General features: G+C 47.8%; 1 protein-coding gene across 1 annotated transcript in view; it reads left to right on the forward strand.

Annotated features, from left to right (window-relative positions):
- The window catches only part of Acoxl (acyl-CoA oxidase like), a 326,620-nt gene that overhangs the window by 153,038 nt on the left and 150,314 nt on the right, over positions 1-23,268 (forward strand). The window contains 1 exon segment of the mRNA XM_046462815.2: positions 11,056-11,209. Within this exon segment, the coding sequence (XP_046318771.1) occupies positions 11,056-11,209 (154 nt within the window).

Here is a 23,268-nt window from a genome sequence, read left to right on the forward strand (position 1 = left end):
GGTTTTTAGATGCCCTTTAGTAGATGGAGCAATCCCCCTTCTAGTTGGATGAACATTTCGATCATGAATCTTGACAGCAGAATTTGTAAAAACAAAATGAAACAAAAAAACCAACCTGACTTGCCTTGACATTGGGTTCTGTGGTCTTCCGACTTTGCTCTTTTGCAGAACTGTTTTGCCTATTACAGTGCTTTTTGCCTTCACTTCTTGAGTGGTTTATTTATTTCACCTAACTGTTGAATGTATAGCCAGAGTGCTGGGTGGCATTTTCCCGGTCATCTTTTTACCATCTGTGGGGTCAGTAGTGACTTTCCCTCTTTCAGTCCTGATACTTTGTGTCCCCTCCCTCATCAGTTTGGATAGAGGTTTATTGATCTTGTTGGTTTTTCAGTATTGAAGTGATTGTCGTTTGTCTGGTTTAAATTTAATTGATACCTACTCCAGTCTTTATGAGTTCCCTTCTGCTTGCTGTAACTTTGCTCCCTCCCTCCCTGCCCCACCCCCTGCCCTGTGAAAGTTTACATTACTGTGTTGAGACCTTTCTTCTTGCCTAATATAATCATTTAAGACTAAAACTTCCCTCTAAGCATTGCAGCTGCAGCCTGTTTTGATACGTTGTGTTTTCATTTAGTTAAAAATAGTTAAAAATTTTCCTTGAAACCTCCCCTTTGACCCATGGATTATTTAGAAGTGCTTTCATAGTCCAAGAACATCCTTGGTATGAGCTCTGTTCTTTGAAATTTATGGCACTGTGTATATTTGTGGTGTGTGTGTGTGTGTGTGTGTGTAAAGTGTTCCACGTACACTTGAGAACAATGTGTGTTCTGTGGTCAAGAGAAGCATCTCGTCGCATCTGCCAGGTCCAGCTGGTGAACTGGGCCCTGCAGATTGGACATCCTTTCCGATTTTCTGCCCACTTGTTCTCGGTGAGCGAGAAGGCAGCTGACATTGCCAACCAGGGTAAACTTGCCTGTTTCTCCTTTCAGTTTTACCAGTTTTAACTCCAATTATTTTGGAGGTTGTTTTAAAAAAGAAGTTCTAGGTGCATGCACATGTAGGATTGTCATTCCTTCTTGGAATATTGACTGTTTGTCCTGATGTGATTTCTTTCTTCAGCCCCCAAAACATTCCTTGTCCTGAGGTCCGTTTTTGCATACAGCGTAGCTGCCCAGGGCTCTGGTTTAATGTGTTCGGGCACTTTTTTCTTTACACTGTAGTTTAGCCAACCCTGTTTTTAAAGCAGTTTTCTTGTTAACAGCATATAATTGGGTCTTGCTTTTTTATCCAATTTGTCAATCTCCAGCTTTTGACTGGTGTGTTTAGACCAATTGTACCTAAAGTGATTACTGATATGTTTGGATTCAAGTCTGTCCTACTATAATTGATGCTTATTTTTTCCATCTGTGTTTTTTATTTTTATTTTCTGCCTGCTCTTGGTCGAACAGAACGTTGTTTATTATTCCATTGTGTCATTTTTATTGACATATTATTTACACTTTTTAAAAAGCATATTTTTAATTGTTGGCCCAGGATTTACAATATACATCTTTAATGAATCAGAGGCCATCTTCAAAAAACAGACAAATTCTGTTGAGTAGGGCCCTTAAACAATGTATTCCCAAATCTCCTCCCGTCCTTCGTGCCATTGTTACCCCAGAACACATTGTTCCCCTTGGACACCCTACACACTCTCAGTATGCTGCTGTTCTTTTTCTTTTAGATAATGGTGTCTTAAAGCAATTAAAACTAAGGGAAATTTTATTTTATTTTATTTCTTTCTTATTCCACTTCCAACACTGTTACTTCCTTTGCGTAGACAAAGGTTCTAACTGATATTTGGTTTGCCTTTTGACATTTCTGTTAGCTTCTGACACAACTGTCAACTGCCATGAATCCCTCCACTTATGTTTTTTGAGATGTCTGTTTCTCCTTCCCTCCATCCCTCCATTCTTTCCTCTCTTCTTCCTCTTTCTTTCTGTTGTTGAAGGACATGGCCAATGACACAGGATTCTGGGCTGACTGTCTTCCTTGAGCACTTTAAAGCCTCCACTCTCCTCCTCCTTGATTCCTTGGTCCCTATGAGAACAGCCATCTTTCTTCTAGCTGTTTCCTTAGATGTAAATTTTCTTCCCACTCAAGCTGCTTTTAAGATTTTTCTTTTTTTAATTTTTAAAGTTTGCTTATGATGGTATAGGTGTGGGGTTTTTTTTTTGTGTGTGTGTGTGTGTGTCTATAATGTTTGATGTTTGTTGAGCACTCTGAACTGGAGAGTTGAAATTTTCATAAAATTTAGACATTTTTTCTCCATTATTTCATTAAAATTTTTCTCCCCATTTCTTTCTTTTGGGTATGAGAGCATGCAAATGCTAAACTGCCTCGTACTGCCCCACAGCTTACTGGAATTACATTCTTGTTTTTCTGTCTCTCTTTTTAAAATCTCTCTCTCTCTATGCATTAATTTGGACAATGTTCATGTCTCTCTCCTCGGGTTCTCTCTTCCTTCCTTATGCAATGTCCAATCTATTAAAATGTGTTCGTCACCCTTTGGAATTCAGTTCTCCAAGCCTTCCTGTAGACTTCGCTGTGTGACAACTCTATAGGAAAATGATTTTACTTCATGCATTTTTTAGTGATATTATCACTGGAGAAAAAAACCTCTGGTATCCTCCTGTATCCGAACCCTGTGACATTTCTTCTGACCCCCACTCCATCTGAAGTTGTCATTAACTCTGGACAAGGCCTGCCTTTTCCCCTGTACCCCTTTGACCTCACCCTCCCAGCTCTGCTTCATCTGAGCCAGAGTTGACACACAGGTGTTTGTGGGGTTTTTTATTTTGTTGTTTTGGTTTTTCGTTTTAGCAGTTCTCATAGATCTTATTCAATCCATCTGATGTGCTTTCCACAAAATAAAGACCCTTGTCACCCTCTCCCATTGTCATCCGGGGTGGCCTCAGGAGCGAGAGTGGGCATGTTTAAGTCCCGCTGCTATGATTCTCCTAAACAGCCAGAGCTGAAAGCCATGAGGTCATTTAAGGAGCTGCCTCGTGTGACCTGCAAACTTTACAAGCAGAAAAGAAGTGGCACTACTGAATAGTGATGAAAGTATAAGATGAATCCAGACAACCTGAATTTTGAAGTCAGAGAACACATTTGTGGCTTTAGGTTTCAAGCAGGGAAATAATAGAAACTGATACTGGTTCCCCGGGGCCCTTGATGTGTTGTGCATGGGCCACCCTGTTGAACAGGACCTTGCTCCTGGACCTTCCTGGGTTCCATCTTCTTACGGTTTGGATGTGAGGTGTCCCCCAAAAGCTCACATGTAAGACAATGCAAGAAGGTTTGGAGGAGAAATGATTGGATCATAGCCTTAACCTAATCAGTGAGCAAATCCCTGATGGGATTAACTGGGTGGTGGCTGGGGGTGCGTGGGGTGTGGTTGGAGGAGGTGAGCATTGGGACGTGGCTTTGGATCTGGGGAGTGGAGTCTCTGTCTGCCTCTGATCATCATTGTGAGCAGCTTCCCTCTGCCACACTCTTCCGCCATGATGTCCAGCCTCACCTTGAGCCCCAAGGGATGGAGCCAGCCTTCTATGGATGAAACCTCTGAAACTGAGCTCTAAACAAACCTTTCCTGCTTCACAGCCGTTCTGATTGGGTCCTTTAGTCACATCAGTGAAAAAGCTGACTAACACATTTCCTTTCACCCTCTGCTCTCTGGCGAGCTTGGGGTTCCCTTGGTGACTCTCTCCTTTCCCTCTCCTTTCCCTCCATCCCTGCATCACAGCAGGGGTTCACTGCACTGAAGATCTGGTCACAGGCCCCCAGGAAGGATGGCCCTGACCTAAGTGGAGGAGGAAGGATGAGGGAAAGGATGTCTGTGTGTTAAGACAAAGTGAAGTCATGCTGATCACCCGAGCCGATCGTGCCAGTGTGACAATGAATCAAGGGCGCCATGTTGTGCCTTGTGAGTGTGTGGAACTATTTGTATCAACCAAAAATAATAATAATATAACCACAAAAGCCCAGGGATAAGCTGGCTCTTTCTGCTACATATGCCTTCTTCTTTTTTTTTTTTTTCTAGTTTATTGCCCCTACTGCCCCTCTTCCAGTTGTGAGGAAGGAGCTTAATCAAATTAATTGTGATATGACAAAAAAATGTGCCAACTTCCTCTCCTCCTGCACATGCCTTTTCTTTCTCTTTCTCCACAAAGATTAGCAAACGTTGGCCCTGGTGCCATTTCCCTCTTGGCCGTGGATGCATGCCTCCATTCAGTTGGCTTCAGGTCTCAGTGTCTGGGAACCTTGAGGCTGACCAGTGAGAGGGTCCTTTGGTGTTTTGAGTCCTACTGAAGCACAAGGGCAGTTCAGATCTTTGAGAGCATAGATCTGCAGTTAGGAAACAGACCTCCAGCCAGGTTGGCGGCGGGCCCTGCCTTATCTCCCGTCTCCTGTGACAATGACAGTAGTAGTCCCACTCCACAGTGGAAAGGCAGGTGACAGAGTGAGGTGGGATGGCTTCCATCAATGCATATGTGTTGATGAATGTCCAGCTGCTGTGTCGTGCCCTGCTGGTTGGGTTGCTGGGTAAAATCTAGACACCCAATTCGATTTCAGTTGCAGATAACTAATGCAGCATGTTTTAGTCTAAGTACAGTATGTTTACACTAAAATTTATGCCTTGTTTACCTGAGATTCCAATTCCCCGGCATCCTCTGCTGCTGTGTGGGGTCTGGCAGCTCACTTCCTAGGCCCTGCGCATGCCCTGGGTGGAGGCCGGAGCTGGGAGGCCTGGCTGGGTTAAGTCCCTCCCTGCAGGCTGCTTATCTGTTCCCATCTGCTAGCCCTCGGTGAGAATCTCCAACACTCTCTTGTCTTCAACCAAAGAGGATGGAAATTGCATTAGTCCCTTTTTTATTGTTATAATGAAATACCTGAGTCAGGTTATTTTACAAAGAAAAAGGTTTCATTGAACTCACAGTTAGAAGGTTGGAAGTTCAAATGGCACATTGCGGGTTCCTGCCAGGGCCCATGGCTACGTCACACCATGGCAGGAATGCACGGGCATCTCTGTGTCCATGTGGCCTTTCCCTGCCCTCACAAAGCCACCAGGAGTCAATCGTGGGGGCTCCGCCCTAATGCCTAATCTCATCTACTCATTTCCCAAATGCCCACCTCTGAATACCACCAGCCACAGAAGTTTCTAGTCTCTTAATTTACTTAACATAAGATTTGGGGGGATGAAACCCCTACATGATTTTGGAGGGTAGGGGCTGCATATTCAAGCCATGGCAGGACCTGATGTCTTTTGCAACCTGCTGGCCTGGGGAGAGGTGCCCCTTTGGTGCTCAGCTCTGGGCAAGACCTGCTGCGTGAGGAGCCCCGTAGCACTCCCCTGCCCACCTCCTCAAGCTGCTGCAGCCCCTCCCTCCATCAGACCACCTGTGCAGCAGGTGCCTCTGCAGACCCAGAGGTTTGGGCAACCACTGCAAGGTCACAGCCCCACCTGGGTGACAGGGACAGCCAGCCGGGACTCCTGTTTTCTGCCTTTGGCGTGGGTGTCTGTGCTTGGGTCAGCTTCCCAAGCTCCCTTCATGGGACCTTTGTCAACCAGGGACTGGTCCTCACTGCTGAGCCCTGGCTGTGCCCTGCCAGCCTCCTGCCCTAGTGCCTTGGCAGCGGACACTGCCACACGGGTCTCACTGGGCATGTGTGCTGCACCAACCATGAGGCCATCTGTATTCTACCAACTGTGACAGCAGAGTTCTTCCTTGTAGTGGCCTGAGCAGTCACCTTCCTTGAGCTTGTCTTTCTGGGACACCTCCTCAAGATGGATGGCACATTTCCTACCCCTGGTCCTTTTCTTGGCCTCCAGGACCTGACACGTGTACCTCTCAGGTCAGCACCACCTGCTGTGCACGTTATTGCAGCCTCCCGGGAGCCCCGCCACCTCAGCAGCTGGTTCCACTCCTTCAGGGTCCCCCTAGACTGCTCATTCCTTTGCTCTCTGAATCCTTCCAGGCCACGGTCCTGAGAGAGGCCTCATGGAGGAGACAGGAGTGAAGTCACTGAGGGACAGGAGTTGCCTGGCTGTCCTGGTCGACATCCCAGCCCTGGCACTCACAGCCGCGCGGGCAACCACTGAAATTCTCTGGATGTGAAGTCGCTCGTTAGAAATGGAGTGAAGATATCAGTACCTACTTCTAGGGTGTTGGGGGGCTGCAGAGTTAACACACGAACATGCTTAGGACAGGGCCTGGCACAGCCTCAGATATTCCAGGAGATGCAGAGCAGAGCCTCTGGGACTCTACGCTTGAGGCCTCAACCTTGATCCCTTCACTTGCTAATCGTGCAACGCTGGGAAAGTGACTAACATTCTGTGTCTCATTTCCCCATCTCTAAAATGGGAAGAATAACACCAGGTTATTAGAAAGATGAAATTTGATATTCGGAGTTGATATTTGGACATGCTCAGAATAGGGTACCCCATGCTCAATAAATATGAATTGTTCTTATGGCCATCGGCCCCAAGACTTCTCAAACTTTCTATCATTTCTACATTCTGGTGATTTTATCTCCCTCTCCTGTCATGTCACTGGGACACGTCCCAGCTCTACTCCCCTAACCCCATGCTCCTGAAACAAAATCTGAATTCTCACTGGGACCCTCCTTTGTCCCCACCCCCGCAGCATCTTCTGCCCTTCGTGCAACTCAATCTCCTTCCCATGGCCTCGGAGCCTCTTCCCCGGGCCTGGCACCTGCCATCCCCCCACCTCTCTCCTCTGCTGATTTCCACCACAGGCTCTGTGCTGGGTTCTTGAGCTGATGTTCTTCCTGCCTGTGCCCTTCCTGGGGGACCATCCCCACCCCCACCTCCAGCACTCACCTCACACCCTTGCTACACCTGGTAACTCAGTCATCCTCTGAGACACAGCTCAGGGGGTCACTGCTCCCAAGCCAGCTTCCCTCTTGGGGGAAGGCCCAGATAAGCTCCTTGGGTCAGCAACCTGGGCCCCTCTTACTGTCCCACTACTACTCTTGGTTTGAGGTGGAGACCTCTGGTCCTTCATTTGGCATGTTCACATCTAGTAGGGCCTGGCTCTCTGCACACATTGTTTCAAGAAAAGCAGTGAGACGACCTTGCGCAATGACATCACACTTGGCCACGGCGCTGGTTGGAGTTTCGCACGTTGACTATTCTTTCCTGTTGTAAAGGAGTCTGGAAGTACTGGCCAGGGAATTTGCTACAGAAATGAAATTCCTAGTTTAGAAAATGATTAACAACTTTTTAAAACATTGATTTTTGTAGTGCATCAGTCCAAAAGATTATTTTAGGTCTGCCTTTTATTTATTCCTGGCCACATGGGCAGCTCAGGCAGTCCAGGCTGGGTTCCAGGCCAGGAAAGGCCACAGCACTATCTGTACCTCTGAGATTCAGCTGGCTTTAGTCATCCTCTAGGCATTCTTCCTACCCAATACCTGTAAGGATAACATTAAGATAGTAGCTGACACATATTCAAGTGTTTGCCACGTAACAGGCCCTGTTCTACCATTTTATATGTAGTAACTCATTAATGTCTCAAGGCAACTCAATGGGCAGAGATTTCTCTCTGTTTCACTGTTTTGTTTTTTTTTTTTTTTGGGGGGGGGGGAGGAGGTTTACTGGGGATTAGGGGTGTTTAACCACTGAGCCACATCCCCAGTCTTTTTTATTTTGAATTTTTAGAATTCTTGGTGCATACTGAGTATTACACTCAGGGTCACTTGGCCACTGAGCCACATCCCCAGCTCTTTTTTAAATCTTATTTAGAGACAGGGTCTCACTGAGTTGCTTAGCACCTGCCTTTTTGCTGAGGCTGGCTTTGAACTCATGATCCTCCTGCCTCAGCCTCTCAAGCCACTGGGATTATAGACATGTGCTACCGTGCCCGGCTCTCTGTTTTTAATTGATGTTTTTACAGTACCTAGATAGATGTGTGCCTTGCACAAAGTGAGGACTCATTGGCATTTGTTAAATTGATGAATGGGTGGAATGACACTCCTCAGTCTGCAGAAACTCACCTGTGTTCTGTCTTCATGGGTAAATGGAATCAGGGTAGCTGAGCACCTTAGACACCCTTCATCCCGCCACGCCACCAGGACCACACTGCGCTGTTAAGAATGCAATTCCCATGTGTCACTGCCGAAAAATCTTATCTGATCTTTTTATGCAAAATAACTTGTAAATTAAATCCAACCCTCTTGTTGACTTTGTGGCTTCTGAGAGACTGTCCACCTTCCTCCTGTACCCTTCTGTGGTAGGGGATCTGCACTTATTTTCTCTTCACCTGTTGTTTGAGTGGATGTAACTTCTAAACAGGTACCTGGCGTGTCTAAAGACCTCACCTATTAAATAGAAGGGCTTACCAATGAGGAGTAAACTTGCCACAGGGATCTTTATTTCCTAATTTAGCTTTTGGACCAGTCTGAGCCTTCTGTTGCAGATTTCTTCAGACACACTCCTCCTGAACTCTGACACCCTGAACAGAGAAGCTTCTGAGACTCTCTTTCAAACACATACAAGGGTCCAACAAGGAGTCAGAGGTAGCCAGTGCACCTGTCTGTCTGGCAGATGAAGGCTTCTGTAGCAGGACATTTGCCCGGCAGATTGAGTCAAGTCACAGACCAAGGAAAGAGTAGTGATACCATAGCATAGATTAAACTGTATAAATATGATTGGGGCCACTGACAGGCATGTTGTTTAGAATGAAAAGAGCCTGTTATTTATTTTATTTATCTATATGTGGTGCTGAGAATTCAACCCAATGCCTCACACATGCTAGGCAAGTGCTCTGCCACGGGGCTACAGCCCCACCTCCAAAGAGCACATTATTTAGGACAAGAGGGCACACTGGGTTAAAATCCTCTCTCTGCCCTAATATATGTTAAGTATACAACCTAGGTTATATAAATTAAATCCAACCCTCTCGTTGGATTTAATGGTGGGGCTGAAGGCCTACAGCACCTGGGAGAATGTTGGCTCCCTTGAATGTAAAATGGGGTTGTGATATCCTATTTCATAGGACTGTTGTAAGGACCAAGCTAAATGACAATGCATAAGCCCTTTTTAGTTGCTTAATGCATTAAGTTTTTTTCATCCAAGTGCTGGTTAATAGAATCCAACCCTCTTGTTGACTTCATGGCTTTAGAGAGATTCTGTCTGCCTTCGTCATGCACCCTGAAATGCATCTTGTCAGTTTGCTCCAGTTTGATTTCTGTGTTCTGTGGTTGAAACACAGAAGCCTTTGCTCTTTGCTGTAGGACTTGGCTCCATGTAGTATCTTTTGCTGTGTAGGTTTCATTGGAGAAACAGGATGTTCAGACTCTAGAAAATTTTCTATGGATGGATGAAAGTCAATACTTTGAGCCCAAATTGACTTCTGTCTTTACGGAAATAAAAAGGCAAGCCACAGATGGGAGAAAATGTTTGCAATACATACATCCACCAATGGACTGCTAGCCAGAACATACAAAGAAGCTAGTCAATTAAAAATAGAATGAGCCGGGTGCAGTGGCACACGCCTGTCATCCCAGTGGCTCCAGAGGCTGAGACAGGAGGATCACGAGTGCAAAGCCAGCCTCAGCAAAAGCAAGGCCCTAAACAACTCAGTGAGACCCTGTCTGTACATAAAATACAAAATAGGGCTGGGGATGGGGCTCAGTGGTCGAGTGCCCCTGAGTTCAATCCCTGGTACAAAAAAAAGAAAAGAAAAGAAAAGAAAAAGGATGAGCAAGCCAATAGGAATTAAGCAGACAGGAAAGGAAGATAAATGAATGATCAGGCACAGACACAGGAGAAGATGGTCATGATCATTAATCATCAGGGAAATGCAACTTCAAAACCAAGGCAATACAATTATATACTGCTAGAAGGACTAACACTAAAAAGACGCAAAGCCAACCTTTGTCAGGGATGGGAGCAACTGGGATTCTCATGAGCTGCAGGTGGGAAGGAAAAATCACACAACTGATATGAACAGTGGTGTGGCAGTTTCTTCAAAAGTTAAAATGCAGCTGCCATATGACCTGCCTGTTTCACTTCTACATGTTTACTCCAGAGAAATGGCAGGAGACTGAGACAGGAGGATCACAAGTTCAAAGCCAGCCTCAGCCTCTTAGCAAGGCCCTAAGCAACTTTGCCCTCCACACACAAAGTGTCACGAGTTGTTCATGATTCTCATGTTTTAATTCTGCTTCTGCTGGGAGTTCTGGCCAGAATGATGGCCCCAAAGATGTCCACATCTGAAGCCCTACAACCTGTGAATATGGCACCTCACAGGGGAAAACAGACTTGGAGATACAATTGAATTGAGGACCTTGATGGGTAATAGAGGTGGGTCCCGTGTAGTCACAGGGCTCCTTGTACATGAGAGGAGGCTAAGAAGGAGTGACAAGGCTTCCAGGGGTTCCTCACCTCCTCACCTAGTGGAAGTGAGGCAGCTTGGGAGGGCAGGTGGGTGTAGTGACCTCGAAGACAGAAGGAGAAGGAAAGTCACAGAAGGTGGCCGCCAGGAGCTAAGGTAGGTAACGAAGGGATTCTGCCCAGAGCTTTCAGAAGGAAGGCAGCCCTTAAAATAAGTGCCAGGGAGTGGGACAGCTTGGTCACGCGGCGATTCCATTCCTAGCCTTTTTAGGAACCTCCTTACTGCTCTCCAAAGTGGTTGTACCAATGTGTGCACTGTGTGGTGGGCAGGAGAGAGTGACCTGGAGTGCGACCCTGTGCTGTAGACTCAAAGAAAAAGAGAAGCAGCATCACGCTGGGACAGGGGCCCCTGTGAAGGAGGCCTGTGACTGGACTGGCGGGAAAGCAGCTGGGCAGGGCGTGAAGGAGACATTTTTCCAAGGGAGAATGGTGTGTGGGAGACTCCTGGCTGCAGCTTTGCTGTGGTACAAGGGCACCTCTGAAGGGCATGGGAAGCCTTGGGTGGTGACCCTAGCGTTCTGATGTCCCTGGACGCGCCCCTTCCCGTGGCTGGCGGCACCAGGACGTCCATCACACCTCTCTGCTCTATCTGGCAGGTACGCGGGGGCCCTTCTGGATGAGGACATTTTCCAAGGGAAGGAGCTGGTCAGCAGCCGCGTGCTGCAGGCCCTGGTGGCGGGGCTGAAGGCCTACAGCACCTGGGAGAATGTTGGCTGCCTGCAGGACTGCCGCGAGAGCACCGGAGGCATGGTGAGCGCGCGCCGTCCCAGGGGCCCCAGGAGTGCGCGTGCGCAGGGCAGCCCCGGGCTGGGCAGAGCCGTCTCCGAGCCCCCTGGAATTCTCACTCTGGGTACTTACCTGTGAGCCCTGAGGTCTGTGCGTGTCCCCCTCGTGTGATGCTGCCAGGACCGACGCAAACCCATCTGTAAAGTGCTTGGCCCCTGTGCCTGGCCCACGAAGCCCATGCTACATGCCAATCAACTTGGTGGTGGTCTACAGGCCAAGGAGCGTTCAGACGACCAAAGCCATGCTCCTGTGTTTCAGGCCTTTGCTGAGAAATAGGAAATGACCCCCAAGGGTTTCTTGCCCTAGAAGGAGGCAGAAGGCAGAGAATTTAGACACTGCCAGGCTTCAGACTGGATCGTGCAATGAGGGGTGAAAAAGCCCAGCGTGAATCTCTGGGAATGGACAGGGCTCCAAGAACAGCTAGGATGGGTGCCTTGTCTAGCACAATTCAAAGCAGAGGAACCCGCAAGTTCCAGGACTTGCCATTGTGGAGCCCAGAGCTGGTGGGAAAGTGGACCCAAAGTGACTCTGTATGGACTGGACTGCAGGCTTGGGGTTGGGGACCTGGGACTGGAGGCCAGCAGGACTGCAGGCATCAGCTTGGCAGGACTGGGGCTCCGCCCAGATGGCAAGCCCATATAGGTGACCCCTGGGGAGACATCCCTTTGTCTGAACCTGGCTGGATGCAGAAGCCCCTCCCAGAGGGGGAGGGTTGAGGGAGGTCCCTGCTGGGCTTTCTTCTGAGCTTGGTGCTGAGCATGGTTGAACATGGCCTAGACACAAGCTCCAGATGACAAAAGAGGAGGAGAGTTTTGGCCTCAGTAGAGGAGAGGTCAAGGGCAGTTGTGGAACGTGAAGGGGAAAGAAAGGTTTCTGGAAAGTCCACACCCTGCTCAATACATCAGAGTTGGGCCCACAAGGGGCAGGGCGGGGGGTGAGGAGCAAAGCTCTGTGGGAGCCTGAGGGCTTCTCTCCGGGGACAGTGGTGTTGGCTCATCTGAAGGACAGCAGGGCCGTTTCTCAGAACATGGCAAAGTGTTCGCGTGGGATGTCCCATGGGAGTTCATGTGGCAAAGAAGGAGGATGTAGAATAAAGTGGCCCTTGGCACTGAGGTGCAGGTGCAGCCAGGACAAGGGCTGCCAGACCCCCCTTAGTGACGGGTGTCCACCTGCAGTCTGGGAGCCAGCTGTCCCTTCAAACATAGGCTGGCAGCACTTGGGGACAGAACCCAGGGGTTCTGGGGTAGAATGAGCTTATGTTGGCAGGAGGGAGGTGAGACCTGAAGTGACCCCTCAGGCAGGGGCAGTCCTCATGGGGAGGGTCAGGACACTGGGGGGCAGTGAACAGGTCCCTCAACAGGGTCTGACTGGTGCCTCCTGTAATCTTCTGGTTGTCTAGTCCTGCTCCCTGGGTCATCCTGTCTGCTATGGAATGTGGTTTGTCCCCACCCAAACTCATGGGGCTTGATTCCCCATTGTAATGGTGTTGTGGTGATGGGGACAATAAGAGGCATTAGAGGTCATGAGGGATCAACCCTCGTGTGCATAGATTCATGGTTTTTGTTTTGTTTTGGTTTTAGTTGTAGTTGGATACAACACCTTTATTTCACTTATTTATTTTTACGTGGTGCTGAGGATCGAACCCAGGGCCTTGCACATGCCAGGTGAGGGCTCTACCACTGAGCCCCAGCCCCAGATTCCTGGGTTTTAAGAGCCCTGTTAGTTCTCAGAGACTGGTTGTGCAGTTGGCTGTTGCCTCACTGTAACCAACATGCCTGACATGAACAGCTTACAGGAGGGAGAGTTTATTTTGGTTCCTGGTTTGAGACGTTCATGGTCAGCCAGTTCCACAGCTCTGGGCCGGAGGGGAGGCAGGACACCGTGGCAGAAGGGCATGGAGGAGGAAAGCAGCTCTGGACACGGCAACCAGGAGCCCCAGAGCTCTGCTCACCAGGGACAAAATGCAAACCTGAAAGGCACAGCCCCGGGACTCCCTCCAGCTGCATCCTACCAACCTACAGTTACCCCCAGTTATCCATATCAGTAGATTGGCCCACTGATGAGGTTTCCCCCTCATAATTTGATCAGTTCACCTCTGCATTGTCTCACACGTGAGCTTTGGGGGGACATCTTATCTAAATCTAACACTGGAACAGGTCTTGCAGGACTGGATTGGTTATTGCAAGAGCAGGTTGTTATAAAGCAAATTTGGTTTCCTCAGCTTCCTGCAATACGTCCTCTCTTGCCATGTGACCACTTTTCTACCTGTGGTACTCAGTCATCTTGTGCACACTTCTGCTATGGCATGGCATGTTGAACATAGACAGAAGACCCTCGCCAGAGGTGCATCAGATGAAGCCACTAGCTTTCAGATTTTCAACCTCCTAAACTCTGATCTAAATAAACCTCTTTTCCTTATAGAATACCCAGCCTCTGGTATTTTATGATAGCAACAGAAAATGGTTCAAGAATTTGCTGCATCAAGTCACAGTACTCAGAAAAATGCATTTGCCTGTTTATTATAAAGGATTTGACAAAGGATACAGATGAACAGTCAGATGAGGAGATACATAGGATGATGTCTGGATGGCTCCTGGACACAGAAATTTCTGTCCTGTGGTTTTGTGGGTGCACCACCCTCCCACTATGTGGATGAGTTCGATGGCCTGGAAACTCTCTGAACCACAATTTTAGTGGTTCTTATGGAGGCCTGACCACACAAGCATGATTAATTATTCAAAATCTCCAGCCCTGTCCCCTTCCTAGAGGATGGGAAGGAGGGAAGAGAGTTCCAAGCATCTAATCCTGGCTTGCTCTTTCTAGTGACCAGACCCCACCCAAAAGTTTTCCAGCAGCTCAGGAGAAGTTGCCTCCTTTGGACAAAAGATGCTTCTAATACCCAGGAATTCTCCAGGGGATTTAGGAGCTCTTAGGTCTTTCCAGGGTTAAAGACAAAATATTAAAACCAAAGGTGCTCCTCAGCCCTGTCACTCAGGAAATCCCCAGGGACTTAGGAGTCGTGGCAGAAACTGGGGAAGAAGAACAAATGTGTATTTATTGTGCTAAATTAGGCGCTCTGTGCCAGGACCAGGGCTGGGGACCAGATGTTTTTTCCTTTTGACACACAGGCAGGGACACCTGCACACAGGAGGGGTGTGGCCCATCAAGGGACACGGGATAGGCACAAGCTAAGTCCAGGAGAGGTACAGGGGAGGCCAGGGCTGAGGACCCTGGAGAGGGGACGGACAATGTCTGCACAGTCGCCTGTGACAGGTGCTCGGGGGACCTGGACCCAGGGCCACGGCATGAGCTGATGGTGTCCATTGAGATGAAGCCTTCAGCAGCGGCCGGGCCCACGGCAGGTGCCAGCCATCTCAGCTGTGCTCATCACGCCCTTTCCTAACGAGGAAACCGAGTCTGAATTGAGGGCAGCAAGGGCAGGGACCTTGTCCTTGGTCGCCACAGCCTCGGGCTCACTGCAGTGGGGAGGCTTCAGTCCACTGAGGACTGAGTGGCAGACGGACGGGTGCAGGGACAGAATGACGGGGTGAATGAATACCCAGGTAGCCGGTCCCCTCAGCCCTGGAACTCGGCATCAGTCCACGGACCTATCCATCTGCTCTTCTCTTATTTTATTATTATTATTCATCCTGAACACCCTGTTGTCAGGACTTCATTGTTACTTTTTGGAGAGAAAGAACACATGGTGGTGTCCACTGGCCCTTCATCTCCAGAGCCAGGGCGCCCACCTTGACGGCTCTTGGCCAGGGACAATTTTTGTTTATTTGCTTATTTTATTGGTTCTTCTTAGTTATTCATGACAGTAGAATCCACTCTGATAAAATTATACAAGCATGGAATATGTCTTATTCTAATTAGGACCCCATTGTTGGGGTTGGGCACGGTGATGGGGTTCACTTAGGTATTTTCATATGTGTACACAGGAAAATTGTTAGATGTATTTATTCTTGAGCTGGGGATATAGCTGAGTTGGTAGGGTGCTTGCCTCACATTCACAAGGCCCTGGGTTCAATCCCCAGAACCACAAAAACACAAAAAAAGAAAACCCATTCAAATGTATTTATTCTACTGTCTTTTCTATTCCTACCTGTCCTCCCTTCCTTTCTTTCCCCTTTGACTAATCTGCTGATCTTCTCTTCTTCCTTCCCCCTTATTGTGAGTCAGCAACTGCATATCAGAGAGAACATTTGGCCTCTGGTTTATGGGGACTGGCTTATTTCACTTAGCACGATACTCTCCAGTTCCGTCCATTTACTGGCAAATGCCATGATTTCATTCTTCTTTATGGCTAAGTAATACTCCATTGTGTGTATGTACCACATTTTCTTTATCCATTCATCTGTTGAAAGGCATCTAGGTTGGTTCTGTAGCTCTGCTATTGTGAATTGAGCTGCTATGAACATTGATGTGGCTGTGTCACTGTAGTGGGGACAAATTTTTATGTCCTGTGTCTAGTGTAGGAGCTGGGCTTGAGGAAGAGGAGAGGATGGGAAACTGTTGTACGATTTACTTCAATCTGAGTGTATCTGGCACTTACGTTTTGCCTCTACTCTCACCATTCAGCCCTGTGCAGTCCTGCCTCTCCCACCTGCTGACTTTAATGTTTGTTGCTGCTGTCCAACGTGAACACCATGGGGAGGGGCAGCTTTTTTACTGAATAAAGCATATTTAAAAATCACAGTTATTATATTAGTTTTTATAAAAAGAATACACCAGGTGTGATGGAGCTCACCTGTAATCCCAATGACACAGGAGGACCACAAGTTTGAGGCCAGCGTCAGCAATATAGTGAGTTCCTAAACAACTTAGAGAGACCCTGTCTTAAGATAAAAAATAAACAGGGCTGGGGACATGGCTCAGTGGTTAAGCACCCCAGGGTTCAATCTCTGGTACCAAAAACAAACAAACAAAAAACCCAAAATGCCCATTATAGAAATTTTTTTAAACATAGAAAAGCACAAGAGGGGAGCAGAGATATCCCTCAGAAGCAACAGACTGTTCCTCACACCATGTTCTTTCCATGCACTGCACATGTGTGTTTTTAAATTTTTATAATCTTTTCATCTCAGAGTTGATGAGGATGATCCTTTAGGTCAAGTTTTAAGGACTGGTACCACTTATCATGTGGATGTACCATGATTCATTCAACCAGTCCCTCAGGTTATGCCCAAGTTTTATTGTTATGCTAAATGACACCATAGGACATATTCTAGTACCCAACTTTTTGCTTGTTTGTAAACCTCTGATTGTTTTCTTGGAATCAAGTATTTAAATGGCATTGGCATTGTAAACAAAGGGGATGCCATTTCTACTCCTGACAGCAGTCAAACAGAGAATGCTCAAGTTTCTGGGCCAGTGCATTTCAGATTCTTTGACCATGACCAGAGGTATAGGCACACTTTTCATTCCAACCCAGGACTCACAAGCATACGTACATGAAATTGGAAAAGAAGCTTTGTGGACAGCACTGGCTTCACCATTGTCAGGTGCTCTTGGGTTTCCATTGGGTATCGTTTTAAGAAAAGCCAGTCCTGGTGCATTAAATCAATTCTGTTTAGTGTGTCACAGCCCACTGTTTGCACAACATTCCTGGGACTCACTTATCCAACAGCAGTGGGCTGGCTGCACGTGGTGGGGCTGCGGCTCAGCCGCATGTGTCTGCAGTGGCCACCAGAAGCCCGAGTGTCAGGGGAGTACGTTTTCTGGCCAGGCTATGGGGTGGCTTCTGCCAAGGCCAGAGTCTCTGGAATCTAATTCTCACTGGAATGTTCCCAGTTTGCCCCTTTGATACTTAGGATTCTGCATCTGGAAATGGGAAAGAGATAAAGCCTTTTTGATTGGCTCCTAAGCACCAGTACACACAAAGTGGCCCTTTCTCCCTCCTGCGTGGCCTCCCTTGGACCTGGGGTGTGGATGGGCGCCCAGCCCTCCCAGCTGGGTCTAGGTGAGTTCATGGTCCCTGCGCGGTTGCTCTTGAACTGCTCTGCAGAAACCTCTGGATTCTCAGGTTGTTCCCTCCACAGATTGATGTTCCCATAATGCTCGGTGGCTGATTTGAATGCCATTATTGCTCTGTGTCGGGGTGTCATGACAAAGTCTCAGGCTGGCTGTTTCTTAGGACTTTTGGCAGTTCTTGCTTTCTTTGGGTGTCAGGCTGAATGCTTCGAGAGTGCCTCTCCCACCAGCCTGTCTGAGCTTAAGAAAGAAATATTCTGTATAAAAGAGCAGATAGAAGGATGACAGTTGATTTCTCATGTGGAAATCGTCACATTGGAAGGCAATGGAATATAATGTGTTTATGCTTAAAGAACCTTCTTAGCAGTGAAGTGGATAATGCAGGTCCAAATAGAGTGGGACTTTGCAATTAAATCATGTTTTAGTCTTTTTTACTCCTTTTTCTCTCTCTCTGCCTGGGATAAAGGAGGTTTCATACAAAAAGAAAAATTTCTAGATGCTGGTCATTAAGTGAGCCGCATGGCTGGAGTTTTCATGGTCCTTGTTCTCACAAGCACATGACAGCTGATGACTGCTGGTTTGGGTCACTGTGGAGGGTGACCAGCTCTCTGTGGGACAGGGTGCTAGGCACATGTTCTGTGTCCTGAAGGCCAGGGAGTCTGAGGGCGGCATAGTGCCCTGTGCATGGAATTGGGAGGCCCTGAGTTTCCAGCCGCACTGGCCTTGGGGGACTTCTGACCAAGTTGGAGTAACACACAGAAGGTATGCCCTCCTGACCCAAATACCAAAACCAGGTCAATAGACACGCACCAAGGAGTTCGTAAGGCATGGACATCAGGCAAGGAAGGATGGGAACCTTTCAGAAAGAGGAGATAAACCACCCTACTGTTGCCCCTGTTGGTTACTATGAGAGAGTTTCCAGGCCATGCCTGAGGAGGGGGACTGAGGCAAGTCGACAGCAGGGTCATGAGGGTCAGAAACCATCATTTCAGAAGCTGCTGCCAATTTGGGGGCTACTATTGAAGGACAGAAATATACATACCCAAGAACCATCTAGGGGTAATCCACAGTAGAGCCCAGAGCGCTCCCCAAGTGGAAGGCGTGGAGCTGAGGGTCCAACGGGAACAAAGCATGTAGAGTTCACAGGATGGAGTAGTGGACAGAAGAGAACTGGACCGGGGGAGAGCTCAGAGGTCAGCAGCAGCTCTTCCCACCTCCCTATCCCCAATATACAGCTGGTACTGACTAGCGCGGGCCTGTGAGATGGCTCAGGGCTGAGGACAGAATCACCCAGCAAGATTAGAGCAGCAGCCGCCATTGCTTACACAGCACCGGAATAGTGCCTCTCCAACTAGCCTGTCTGAGGAGCTTAAGAAAGAAATGTTCTGCATAAAAGAGCAGATAGAAGGATGATAGTTGATTTCTCATGTGGAACTCGTCACATTGGAAGGCAATGGAACAACATCTTTAAAGTAATGAAAGGGAAAAAGTCAGTCTGAAATTCTGTATCCAACAAAATTATGTTTAAGAAACAATATAAAAACACCTTTAGACTCGTAAAAGTTAACAGGATCCATCACTCACGAGCTTTTCCCATTGGGAGTACTAAAGGGAATTCTTCAGGCAGAAGGAAATGACACCAGATAGAGATATGGATTTACACAAAGCAATGAAAAGCATCAAAAATACAGATAAAATTATCAGATTTTGGTCTTAGTATTTAAATCTTTTTAAAGGTTATTTGGTGCTGAGTGTAGTGGCACAGACCTATAATCCCAGTGGCTCAACAGGCTGAGGCAGGGGAATCGCAAGTTCAAAGCCAGCCTCAGCAACTTAGTGAGTTCCTAAGCAACTCAGCAAGATCCTGTCTCTAAATAAAATATAAAAAAGGACTGGGGATGTGGATCAGCAATTAAGTGCCCCTGGGTTCAGTCCCTAGTACCATTTAAAAAAAAAAAAATGTTAACTGGCTTTTCTTTTCTTTTTCTTTCTTTTTTTTTGCTACAGAGATTGAACCCAGGTGCTTTACCACCAAGCCACATCCCCACCCCTTTTTGTTTTTATTTTGATTCAGGGTCTGAGGCTGAGGCTGGCCTTGAATTTACAATCCTCCTGCCTCAGCCTCCCAAGTTACTGGGATTACAGCCTTGCACAATTGTGCCTGGATTTAGTTGACTTTTTAAATGAAAATAACAACCATGTAGAGTGAGGTTTACAACATGTGTAAAAGTAAAATGAGCAACAACATCAGAAATGCCAGGAGGGAAGAAAAAGCACACCATTGCGAGGCTGTCACACCATATGTCCTGTAGGATGATGTCACCTGAAAGTGGACCCTGATGGCTAACGATATATGCAGGTCATTTTCTTCATCTGAAGTGCTGAGGGCCAGAAGTGTTTCAGGTTTCAGAGTTTCTTGGATTTTGGAATATTTCCATAGACTTGGCTGGATTGAAATGCTAAGTACTGTGAAATCTGAAACTGGAAGCATTTTGGATTTCCACCTTCAGATTAGGGAACCTCCACCCATACCGTGAACCCCGAGGCTACCACTAAAATAAAAAGCCGTCTGATAAGAAGTGGTTAAAATGGAATTATAAGAATACCAAATTAATCTGAAAGGTGGCAGGAAAACAGGAAGGAAACTGAGGCCAGAGAGATGAAATAACTCGCCCAAGGTTAAGAGTGAAAAGGCAGCAGAGCCAAGCTTCGAACCCAGAGAGTCCCTCCAAGCCCCTGACCCACGGCACTGCGCCATATGCAACTTGTATTGTTATAGTTAAAGCTTCGTCCCGGGGTTTCATAAACTGTCTTCCAGGCCACTCACATATAGTGGAATCAAGCCTTTATTGAAGCACACTGGTGGCGGCTGACCAGAACATAAAGCTGTTCTACTGATCAGCCCCAAACAATTGCAAGGGAGCTCCTTATAAGCCTGAAAACCCCAAAAGGGACGTTTGGGGGTCTAGCCAATGCAAGCAAGCCAGGTTGCAGAAGCGGAACAGTGCAGTCAAGTGGCGGGAAGCCTAACCAATCACAGTTAGCCCAGTCACCCCAGTTACAGAAACAGAGCCCCGTTCCCCTAGTTACAGAAACAATGCCCCATTAGGTAGTTCCGTGTTCGTAAAGGTTTCTGTAGCAAAAGGAAAAGAACACCTTGCCCCAGTCATGACCCTTCTACTTGGCATGGTTGTTTTACAGGATGAAGTCATAAAACAAAATGGAGTCACATTTGCTTCTACTATCACAGTATCTTGCTGGTTTTGCCCACTCGATCCCAGAAAATAGCCGAGTTCTCCCTCTAGGACAAGCACGGTTTGAATAGAACCGGTGACTTCACAACCATGTTAAAGCTTGGGAAAGCCCCTCATGTGCCTGAGCTGGTTCCCAGTGTCGTGGCTGGGTCTTGCTGGTTGGGTCTTGCTGGTCTGCTCAGTGGTTAGCGCTAGTTGAACTAGACTTTCCCCTAGTAGGGGAGGGCCACCAACAGGACCAGACTGTTCTTTTCCTGAGATGACTCCCTGCTGTTTTGCCCATGGTACAGCCCAGTGAAGTGAGGTGGGATTTAGTTAAATTACTCACCCCAAAGTCTCCGTGTTGAGCCAGGGAGGGGCTGGCACGGGAGCCGGCAGAGCCCAGCCTGCTCTCGGCACCCAGCTGCAAGAGTCCCAGGGGCCAGTTCTCTGTTCCCACACATGTTCTGCATTTCGGCTTCTAATCTCAGTATGTGGGAGGAGAGTCATACAGGCTCCATTTAGACGTGATGAAAACCCTTCACCTGCCCACGTGGGAAAGCTGCCCGCGCGTCTCTCGGTTGGCTGCGGAGACCCAGCTCTGCCTCTGGTTGGTCGTGTGAGTCAGGCCCCTGCTGCTTCTCTTCCCCCCACCTTCCTTCTTTAAGGACTGGTGGGGTCAACCAACTTCCAGAGCCTGTTGATACTTAACTATACCACACCTTACCTCTTCCCCAGTGTTGGAGCAACCTAGAGAGGGGAGCGGGGGAAGCAGCCTTGGATCTTGCGTTTCTTAGATCAGCATTTCTGGTGGGAGAGGTGCCTTATGGTGGGAAGGGGGCCACTGGGGTTGGGGTGGTGGAATCTCATGTTCAGGGCCCTTGGACCTCACCACTGAGAGCTTCAGTGTCCCTCTCTCTTGGTGCCTATTCCGTGGTAAGCACTCAATAAATCCAATCATCAACCCTCTGTATCCACACATTCAACACCCATGGATTCAACCAACTATAGGTTGAAAATATTCAGAAAAAAATGGATCTGTCCTGAACACATACAGACCTCTTTTTCCTTGTATTATTCTCTAAACAATACAGTGTAACCACTGTTCACACAGCATTTACATTGTGTTAGGTATGATAAGCCATCTGGAGATGACTTCAAGTATACTATGCCACTTCATCTAAGGGACTTGAGCGTCTGAAGATTTGGGTATCTGTAGGGGTCCCGTTGCTGAAAGCTTAGTCCTTGTCCCTGATGCCAACCCAATCACGAAGACACAGTTTTGGAGAAAAAAAGAAAAGGAAATTTTATTGCCTTGCTAGCAAAGGAGAAACACAAAGGACTCCTGTCCCAGAGGCTGTGATTCTGCTCATCAGCAGGAACAGGGGGATTTTAAAGAGGTGATTCAAAGGCTGAATTCCACCTGTTCTCTGTCTGGAGTTGAAATTCACTTGTTAACTCGGGAGATAGTCATTTCTGAGACCTTCTGGTGCCATCCTCAAACTCTGGATGACTTTGTTCCTATGGTGGATGTGTGCTCAGGGAGTTATCTAACTCTGCCTAGGATGGGGAAGAAAGGTGATCCTGTTATGACTGAGATTAGGGAGGGGAAGAGTTTAGGGAGGAGCAGAGAGAGAGGAAGAGAAAGAAACGTGTCCATTTTGAAATTCAGTTGCAATGGCAGAGCAAAAAGGGCTACATTCAAAGCATAAAGTGGACACTGTTACGGTCCTACAACCAATGCCCCAGGGATACTGGGAGAAGGCTGTACCTCCCTCTTTTCCCCTTTGTGGATGAAGTAACAGGCTACACTGAAGGATCCCAACTCTGTCCCCTTCCTTTCTTCCCTGTCCCCCACCATAAAGCACTAGACTTCTGCGGGAGCTGCCTGGTTGGGGCTCCTCAGAGTACTGCTTTGACCTTTGGAGGGAGGGTAAGTCTCCACAGGATTCTAGGCTCTACCCCAGCAGGGGAGGACCTTCTCACCTCTGCCCCACTTCTCTTTTGCTCCTCCTGTGATCCCCCACCCCACCTTCGGGAGCTTAACAGGCTGAAGCCGGTCATGCTCACCAAATGCTGACTCCAAAGCCTCAGTGTCCACCAAAACAGGCCTGCAGCCTGGATATACACGTGGGTTCCACTGTCCCTTTCAGCAGGGCAAATCAGTGACCCCAGTCCTAGCTGCTGGCCTTGGCCCCTGCACAGCCAAACCTTCATGAGGACCTTCTACAGTATTCCTCAGTCTTGAGATGGTGCCTGCAGCAGGATACCCATAGCCACATCTTGTGCCATTCACACCCCTGATACCAACGCTGGGTTCACAGGGTGCTCACAGTCAGTCTCCATAGCAGGACTTCATGTTCCACCCCCAGCAGTGTGGAGGGTCTTCGCAACACCACCCTGCTGCGCCGGTTCTCCTCTAGGTGTCCCACTGTCCCACATAGAAGAGTGGAACTGACCAAGCAAATAAAGAAATGTTTGAACAGAACTGCAACAGGGTGGAGTCTCAGGAGGGAGCTGAGATCCAGAATGATAATCTTATCAGCAAAGGGCCTTGATCCTCCCTTTCATGTTAGCTGTGGAGCTGCTATTTGCAAATACACTCCAGCAGGAAGAGGCCCCAATGATTACATTTAATGATTGCACCAGAAAACACTGAAACAATTGCAAATGCTTGTAAATTTGATACAGAGTCTTGCTTATTCAGTAGACTTGGCCCATGACTCATTCCTCAGGGAGATTTAACACCTCATTTTTCTGGCATCCACCAACCCTTGGAATAGAGCAAAGTCCCGAAGTCAACAAAACGGATCT

The sequence above is a fragment of the Marmota monax genome, unplaced genomic scaffold (genome assembly GCF_021218885.2).
Source record: "Marmota monax isolate L192 unplaced genomic scaffold, Marmota_monax_Labrador192_F-V1.1 WCK01_AAM20220418_F8-fsc00245, whole genome shotgun sequence".
In the NCBI taxonomy this organism is placed as follows: domain Eukaryota; kingdom Metazoa; phylum Chordata; class Mammalia; order Rodentia; family Sciuridae; genus Marmota; species Marmota monax.